Here is a 9714-nt window from a genome sequence, read left to right as displayed (position 1 = left end):
TTGTTATCATTTGCCTCATACTAATAAGTACTTTATGTGATCTAACAAATTTCACACATAGAGATAAAAATAAAACAAGGCTCAAAGGCAATAAATGAATGAGAATAAGCAGTTATACAGTTTTGGGAATCTCTGAACTCAATAATGGCACACACTTGCAGTTTTTGATTGTAATGTTTTTAGAAAAGAGGACCTGGCTCATAATCATGGTCAGCTTAAAATTCTGTCCAATTCAAACAAGCATTAAACAAACACCAACTACCACAGTACCACCCCATGAGTCCTTCTGCACTTCCATTTAAGGCTGGGACACAGAAAAAAGGTTACAGATTATTAGTGTAAGGTTCTGCCTGTTTTGTTATGGAAGTTTGAGTTAACCCTTTCTATGAGATTGTTGCATTATTATTTATTTATTTACAAAGCGAAGTTTGATTTCTTGTTGAATAGTAGTTCATCAGGGCTACACAGGAAGGTCTTGTAAATCAAACCACAGGGGATGAAAATGACTTGACGAGTTAATTAGGATGGCATTTCATTTGGTTTAATGTGATTTCACATTTGAACCACTCTAAAGAGTGCGTGTTTCAACTCACTGAGAACAACGTGTGGCAAAGATACGTCAGAAAAGAAAATGTGGCAATGAAATTTTCTCTTGACAAAAGGTAGGGTGGATCAGTGCCAGGAAGGCCTATGGTACTATACTAACATCCGTGATCTTCCATCTTGACCTAAATAATCTTGGGAAAAAAATAATAAGAGAACAATTTTGATGCCCATAGAGTATAAAATTTTACTATCAATTAATAATTATTTTATCTATAACTTTTAGAGTATTTATTATACAAATATTATAACAACAACAATAATTGAAACATGTACCTTAAAAAGAGAGTAATTAAAAAATAAGAAGTTTTTTTTATAAAGAAATATGACATTTAATGTTATTAATATAACCTTGTTATAACTTTGAATAAAAAAACTGTTATTTATTAATTCATTTATAATATAATTTGAAAATTTCTTAAGATAATAATAATAATCAAATTACATTGATATAATTTAAAGAAATTATTACATCATTTAATAATTTTTATCAAAAATCATTGTTGTATTGAAATCTTATTTCACAAAAATTATATTTATAATATTTTATATTAATTAAAAATTAATTAATACCCTATCTATATACATCAATTTTTTTTCAAATATATCAAAATATCAATAATATGATTAGTTTTTTTATTGTTTAATTTTCACAAATTTACGTAAACAGTGTATTATAATTATAATTTAATCGTTAAATTGATAAATTTAAAATTGTATATATAAAATTATTATTAATATCATTATTGATGTAAATACATAATATAATTTGGTTATTTCCTAATAATAACAATAAATTTATTTCAACCTAAATAAACCTACCTCAAAGCCTCAAACTATTAGGTTTTGATTTGGATTGGACTACCGGTCAAGCTGATGTCACGACCTTCAAATGAAGTAACTTTTCAAGTACTGTGATGGAGAACTAAATCAACTAATAGTCAAGCCAAAAGTATAAATCCCAATTTTAAATAACTTTTTACTATACGTAAAATATGTCATTTTGATTTTACTACTTAAATTATTATTTTTAAAAAAAATTAATATCTCATATTATATTACTTTTTGTATGATTTTAGTATTAATAAAAAATTATATTAAGTGATGAAATAATATACTAATGGATTATTACATTATTATTTATAAATCACTTATTAACGACGTTAATAAAATATCACGTCATCAATTACATATTATTTAATAAATTTTTAATTAGAAAAGATACTAAAAATAACCAATGTAGATACTAAAATTGAAAAAAATAAATAATTTAAGTGATAAAATAAAAAATTACGTATATTTTATAGATAGTAAAAAGTTATTTAAGCCAAAATATAAATTATTAGAAAAATGGAATTGGATAGGAATTAGGCTAAACAATTCAGAAGAACTCATGATATATATATTCAATAGTTGAATTATAATCAAATATTATCTTGATTGTTTGCTTCAAATTTTATTAAAATTCAACAACAATAAAAGAAAGTAATCAAATTATTTATATTTTAATATATTTTAAATAATATATGTTGTGTAAATTTTAATTCATATTAATGAAGTATAAATAATTTTAGATTAATATAAAATTTTGTATATATAATTTTTGTAAAAAAAAAAAATAACCTAATAACGAGTTTTGAGACAAAATTATCGAACTGATGTTATAATTAATTAATAGTTAGAGTTATATTGGTAACTTCATCCCTATCCCACCAGAGAGTTAGATAGATGGATAAATGGGTAGGTAGGTTCAATTTTTTAAAAAAGTCTAATAATTTATTTAATCTAAATATGATGATAAGCTAATTTGTTTATTTATACTAATAGGCTTTTGGTTTATGAGGAAAAAGTACTTTATATTGATAATATAAAATGATTTTATATTATCAATATATCACTATTAAACTCTTGGTTTATTTGGGCTGAAAAGTTTGTTGACTAATTTGTAAGTTTTATCTAAAACAAATCTTTAAATAGATTTTAGATTATTATAATGCACATCTTGAGATTTTTGAAATTGCACACAATATTTTTTTCCTATTTCTATACTAACTTCCTTAATTGTTTAAAAATATTACATTGATATCCCTTATATATCAAACTAACTGCCCTTAAAATATTATATTGTGTATCCATGTAAGGAAGGATGTTGTTAACCTTAAAAAAAGTTTATCATGTATAATTTGAAATAATCTAAAGGAATGCCTTTGTAATTTGCTTATAAGTAAATGAGATCATGTTAAGCTTTATACTTAAGAATCTTATAAGGTTAGGATACATTGAATTCTATTTGAATGGTTAAAATTCTTAAAAAGAATGCACTTGTCATTAAATCTTATTAGACTGGCGTATTAAGTGATTTTTTTACTGGAAGTTAGATATCCCCTAACAATAAATCATGAGATTAACCTCTGAGGACATAGAAATTATCAAAGCGAATTTTATTTTTTCCAACAAAATTTTATTCATACACATAATCAGATGATCAAATAGTGAATTTTTATTATTATTATTAGAAATAAAAACTATAAGTCTAAATCATTAATTTATATTCCAGGTTCACATAAGTTTAATTACTCCCATTTAATCATCTTAATTTTTTAATTGTACAACTTAAATCCATTAAAAAAATTGTACAATTTAAGTTCCTAGTCTGAAAATTCCATCTGATACTTAACAAAAATATAATAACGACATAGTATTTTAGATAAATTATCAAAGAAAAAATGTACAAATATAGAAATAAAAAATGTAAAAATAATGAAAGTCGTTATTTTTTATTCTTTATTTTTTAAAAATTTTCCTTACAAATTTATACAAATTAATGATAGATAATAGCTCTATTATATTTCTATTAATATTAAATGAATGTTTTTTTTTTATCAAAGACTTAATTTTGAATTGGCAAATTATAGATACAATTAATAAGTAATTAAAATTAGGAAACCAAAATACTGTATAGGCTAAAAATGCAGAACTAAAATTATAATTAAACCACATACACACACGACATATACTCTGAAAACATTTCTCAATTTAAAAATGTAAAAACAGTAAATCTAGATAATATAATCATCTAATATTAATTTTTTACATTAAAATATACATTTTACTCTAAGAAGTACTAATAACAAATTCTCTAACACTTCATTCTATTTTTGTTTAAATTCATGAGAAACTATAAAATTATAAACGAGACTCGTTTAATAAGTACAACCACAAAGTTTGATAATTCTCAATAGATTTCAAGTAACAATAGATACTTTATTAAAAAAATGTGTTGGTAACATTTGTTAATCTACTTCTTATAATAACTACGTCTTCTTGTTTTAAGCACAACTCCGTACTTATGTTGCATCAAATTTTCAGTACAAGTACACTTTCAATTCAATAGTTCGACATAAATTTATTATTATATTTATGATTTCTCTGATTTAACATCAACCCATCCAAAAACACTTGACAACTTTAGATGAAAAAAGTTGGAAAGTTACTGAACTTGGAGGATCTGATTATGCTGACAGCTCCATTGATATATCAAGAACAGTGACCTAAGATGCATATAGATGACCTGGGTCTACTGTATTTCATCACCGCTTAATGGCAATGAATGAGGCACTAACAAGCAAGTGGGCAGTGTCCACCTTTTCATTTCAACAGCCATACAAATCTCAAATGATGCCCAAAAGAAACACAGAAAGCCCCAATTGCCTGCTGTAATAAGATTGATGGCCGATGAATATGTATAATACGATAATTTATATAACTAACATTCATAACAATTAAAAAAGGCAAATTATATTGTAAACCGCTCTTGAATTTCACAGATATTTGGACCGCAGATGCTAACCAGCACCAACAGTCGCATTTTAACAGGGCAAAAGGAAGGGATGACATTACATCACTCATTATAACATGAGAAGCAAACTCCACATCATCATAAAACCATGATCACATTCTCATGGATTCAGACCTCTACTCCAATGAAACATCAAATTTTCAGCTGCTCCAAGCTCTTTACCATGTCAGGTTTAGGTGGAATGTTCTCAGTCTTGGTCTCTGCCTCTGGCGTTTTAGCTGGCAGTTTGTCTTCCGGGCTAGGGGCACTAATGGTTGGTGGTTCGTCTTTTGGGATGGGAACAGGTTCATCTTTTCGAATCGGAGGAGGTGGAGTAGCAAATACTGGAACAGCTTGCCGAATAGTGACCGGAGGTGCAACTCGTACATGAGGAGCTCGTAGTACTTGATGGGACACTGCAGCTGCTGCTGGCGGTGGGGAGAATACAGGTATTGCAGTCCTTATCGTCACCGGAGGTGCCATCCCCTGACAAGGCCTCATTTGTCTAATGGGAACATAAGGTGCTGCTCCGGCTGCAGGGAACTTAGGGCGACGGATTCCTCGGCTTTCTGGTGTAGCAGAAAGCTGTGGCATCGCAGAATTGTCGCAGGAAGCTCGTGCTGGAGATGCTCCTACTAGATGCCTGCTTCGAGGAGCTGCCTTTTGGCAAATTAAGGGAAGAATCTTTGATGTAGCAGCAGGTGGGGGCTGAGGACTGGTTGGCCTGGGATTTTGAATCTGAAACTTCTTTGGAAATGGAACTGGAGCATTTGAATTTGACATTGAAATCTTTTCCTTCAGTCTGTAGTTCAGTAAGGCCCGTGCTATAGTGATCTGTTCTAGTTCGTCATTGTTCTCGGGTTCAGTTGAAGACCTTGCAGTTTCTTTTGCCACTGTCAAGTAAAAATAATATTGTTAATTCAGTGTTCATCATTTCTATATATCTTTAGACCATAGTTGTTAATGACGGATAATAGCACACAGCAACCAGCCCAAAAACACAAAAATGACCAGTATACTTAAAAATTATGGATGCGGGATAAATAAAATTTGTATTACACATATAAACACACAAAAATACCAAAACTAAAGACAAAAATGATTAATTACTATAAGTTATAGTCTACACGCTCAACCTAAGGCAGAATACAGTCAATTACCAAATGCAGCAAAGTTGAAGAAGGAAAGTGGGCATGGGCGGAACTAGAACAATGGCTGGTGATAACAATTGTCTAACAAGTCTGGGTGCTAATCTGTCCATGTACTTGTTTGAAAAAAAAATAATCAGATAGAAATGAAATATTGTATCTAGAAAGTTTGTGGGAAGCAATAGTGACAGAGCAACGACCTAATAATATAGACTGGACTGCCCCCCAAAAGGGAAGGAGGTTTGGCCAAAAAATGCTTGAGCTTCTGGAATATAGTTGAAAATAATTGGAAGACAACTGAGGTGTGAACAGGTTGGACATTCTTCTATAGATTTCGTGCATGTTTGGTTCAGCTTAATTTGGAAAATTAATCAATTATTCTTGTCAACTTCCAGAGAGAACTTTTGAAAACTAAGCAATTATTTCCCCAGATTTAAGATGAACCAAACATGCTAGAAAGGACTCTAACCATAAATCAGAAATTATGTCCCGAGTTGCCAGTGCTATAGGTGCACTTTTGTGTCCAAAAGGCTGTAATATCAACTACAATTTGCTCAAAACATAAGCAAAAAATCATAGATAGATAATAATTTAAAGCAGCCACGGGACAACACACCCTGCATTTGCCATAATAGCAGTGTAATTTGCTGCTACCTTGTAGCTCGCTTAAAACTTGCTTGGACAAATGGAGACAAAGAAAGGTAGTTTAGAGAGGCATATATGCAGGAAAAATCATCTGGCACATTAGTATTTTAAAGGAGAGTCACATGGGACGAGGATAGATAAGTGCATTGAAGATGGACTTGGCCATTACCACGGAATGTTCGGTAGAAACGGCCAGTGCACTGCCTCAGCAGTCCCATACTATGAAAATTTCAGTGTAGCCCACTTGCCACATTCCTTGCAAGAATAAGAGGAACAGGGCTGGACCGGGATTTACCACTGTTTTTAGTATTTTGAAGCCATATTATCCATACAACAAATTAATGTAAAGTTCCATATCATTTCACACAAAGAAAAACATTCAGTCAAGAAAAGCTAGCTAGCCACTTACATTGCTTTAGAGAAGACCATGCGGCCATAGCTGCATTTTTCTCCGCTTGTTTCTTATTCTTGGCAGGTTCACCAGTAAACATGATTCCAGCTAACTCCACTGTCCCCGTAAAAACAGGTAAATGTCCTAACCCTGACCTGAATGTAAAATACTGCGGCAACGGCGCCCCTACCCTCTGCGCAATTTCCTGCAAGAGGTTCTTGTACACCCCCGTTTCATCCTAAAAAGTTGCATGTAGTAAGCACATAAACCCCAAAATCACCAATTACACAATTACCACATACCAAGCAATGCAAATAGATAAACATCTTCGCACAATTAATAAAGACTTCAAGTATAAATTTCGAATAAAACAAAATGCTCTCAAAATGTGCATATAAATACTCATACAGAGGAAAAAAGAGAGTAAGTGTTCTTGGTGAATCAAACAAAAGTGCAGTGTCAGCCATGAAAATTCACAACAGAGGAGTGAAAAATTGAAGCACTTTTTGAAGAAACAAATCTCACGATCTCATTCACAGCACAGAATCGGTTTCTAATACTCAAAATTAGATTCAAAAAATTTCACAAATAATAATCCCAAATTCAAAACCAAACCCTTCCTCTACGACAAACAGCATTGCACATTAAACGAAGGCAAGGGTAACAGCAAGGGTAACGGCAAGGGGCAGTTCGGTAATTCCATACAAAAAAGCAGTGATAGAGAGAGAGAAACTCACGAGGATCCTGGCGGCGAGGGAGTGAGAGGGAGCACGGTTAGAGAGGGAATTGAGCGCCACCTCGGCGGCGGAGTGCTCCGCCTGACGGAGCGTTGAACAGTAATGAGGGCTCTCGAAGATCTCGCCGTTAAAGTTAACGGTGGCCTTGAAGCGCGGCGCGTGATCAGGACCTTCCCGAATGCACGTGTACGAAGGCAGGTTGAAGCAGCTCCGCTGTGCCAGCTCCTGCAGCTGGTTCTTATACATTTTCCCCCCTCTCTCTCTATAACTCTCAAAACCGCACTTTCTCTCTCTCTCTCTCTCTTCAAGAAAGTGTCCGGCCCCACCCTGATCCACCGCAAAATCTCGCCGGAGAATCACCTCCGGCCAAATCGAACCTCTCTCTCTAAAATTTAGGGTTCTCACCTTCGCAAATGAGAGGCGGAGGAAAAAAAACAAAAAGACAGAAAAACACGCGTGCAGTTACAGCACCGGCACGGAGAACAGAGAAGAGAGAGAAAGTTAAGTGAAGAAGAAGAAGGTAGAAGAGAGAAAAAGAAAAGAAAGATAGGACTTACAACAACAAGTACATTTATTATTTTGTGAATATTATATTAGTAATTAGTAATAATAATAGTAATAATATTTTTGAAAATTGAGAAGGGTTATTTATTGCTATGGTGGTCGGAGTCAACTAAAAAACGCTTGGGTTGCATGGGATGTGTTCAGGGATGCTAATCTGGCTTTTTTATCATCTTAATTAATTATGGTTTGTCCTCCTAACTGCAACTTGCTAATTATTTTGAGTTTAAAAGTATGATTAACTTTTATATTTTTATTTCATTTCTTGGGTTTTGAGATGTAATAATGCATGGTTTGAGGGCGAGAGACAATTAATGAAACGCGCAATTGAAATGCGTTTTAGCCTTTTTCTTTAGTGGGAGCCAGGCAGCAAAATACTGGCTAGTATTTAACTGCAAGCACTCATCAATAAATAAAGTTCTGCAATCCCAGTTGTTTAATTTTAGTCTTATCGATAACTTTTGACCACAGTTATTAGGACTGATATTGTCTTCTAAATCAAATATTTTATATTACTATTAATTAATAATTATTTTCTATTAATAATTCCTACTGTTATATTTTTTTCTATACATCTATATAATCAAGTTGAAATTATTATTCTATCAAATATTTTAATTTATTTTATTTGTTAAGAAAAAAAAGAAGATCATCAACTGGATCAAGATATTCAAGAATTTAACCTAGTGAATCACTAGTTAAATATAAATGATTATACATTGTCATAATCATATAAATGATTTTTTTTTAACTAGTGAATCTTTAGTTTAAAAAATATATGATTTCATAATATGTAAATTTACACGTTTAAGATTTAAATTTAAATAAAATCTAACATATTTAGAAACATAACTATAAGCCTGTTTAAAATTTTGAGCACACAACAAATTTTTTCAAAATTCAATATACATAATCTTAAGTTACAATAATCTAAAATATATTATTATATATTTATTAGAGCTCTCATCATTGTATACTGTCACACATAATTATATTGGTTTTGAGCTTAATTTGAATGATTTTAAGATTAATTCTCTTAAATAATGTTTTGTTTGAATCTTATGAATGAAAAAATATAATTAAAAGATAAGATTTTAATAACAAGTTAATCATCAATAAAACTTGTGAATATTTCACACTAATATCATGATATATATATATATATATACAAATTAGTCAAGAAAAAATTAAGTGACAAATTATATTATCAAATTCTAATATGCAATTATGCTTGCTAAAAAAAATCTATAAACAATAAAAATATAAGGTATAAATTATTATTTTTTCATTTAAGTGACTTTTTCAATCTAAAAAAGACATGATATATGAATCAATTGGATTAGTGATTTGAAGCCGAGTTGTATTAATTCATGTGTATTTTCAATCCAATTGAAACTCGACCAATCACACCATAATATAAAAATGATTATATACTAATAATATAAAAAATTTATATTATTATCCAATCACATTCCATCATATATATTAAGTCTTATATCAAATTTATTAATTTTTATAATTATTTTAAAAGTCATTAACAACAAATCATAATTCCACCACAGGGTCATTACACTTTTTTTTTACATTTTTGTTTATTTTATTAGTATATGTTTACCGTTTATTTAAGTACTTTCATTTTTTGACGCATCTATTTTTCATAAATATGTTTTTAATTATTTGTTGTTTAAATTTTATAATAACTTTAATCACTATTTTTACATTGTATTCTCATAAAAAATTAATATACAAAATATTAAAATAATAAAGATAAACTTGTATTAAAAATTATAA

The 9714-nt window shown here is 30.2% G+C and overlaps 1 protein-coding gene across 1 annotated transcript; it reads right to left on the bottom strand.

Annotated features, from left to right (window-relative positions):
* Positions 1-4343: 4343 nt before the first annotated feature.
* On the bottom strand, positions 4344-7912 carry LOC114380164 (double-stranded RNA-binding protein 2-like). Its single transcript, XM_028339112.1, has 3 exons — positions 7363-7912; positions 6644-6863; positions 4344-5334 (listed from the first exon to the last, which is right to left on the bottom strand). The coding sequence occupies exons 1-3, from the start codon at positions 7606-7608 to the stop codon at positions 4595-4597; spliced, it is 1206 nt and encodes a 401-aa protein (XP_028194913.1). The 5' UTR covers positions 7609-7912; the 3' UTR covers positions 4344-4594.
* Between the last annotated feature and the right edge of the window lie 1802 nt (positions 7913-9714).

This window comes from Glycine soja, chromosome 12 (assembly GCF_004193775.1).
Source record: "Glycine soja cultivar W05 chromosome 12, ASM419377v2, whole genome shotgun sequence".
NCBI classification, from domain to species: domain Eukaryota; kingdom Viridiplantae; phylum Streptophyta; class Magnoliopsida; order Fabales; family Fabaceae; genus Glycine; species Glycine soja.
The sequence above is the reverse complement of the archived record's forward strand: the minus strand, read 5'-3'. Positions and strand labels throughout refer to the sequence as shown.

Bases quoted from the DNA above. Each gene is read 5' to 3' on its own strand.
- LOC114380164 (XM_028339112.1), bottom strand. From the start codon at position 7,608: ATGTATAAGAACCAGCTGCAGGAGCTGGCACAGCGGAGCTGCTTCAAC. The intron at 6,864-7,362 runs GTGAGTTTCTCT...GCAACTTTTTAG, and splicing joins CCCTCGCCGCCAGGATCCTC to GATGAAACGGGGGTGTACAA. The intron at 5,335-6,643 runs GTAAGTGGCTAG...TTTACTTGACAG, and splicing joins ATGGTCTTCTCTAAAGCAAT to TGGCAAAAGAAACTGCAAGG.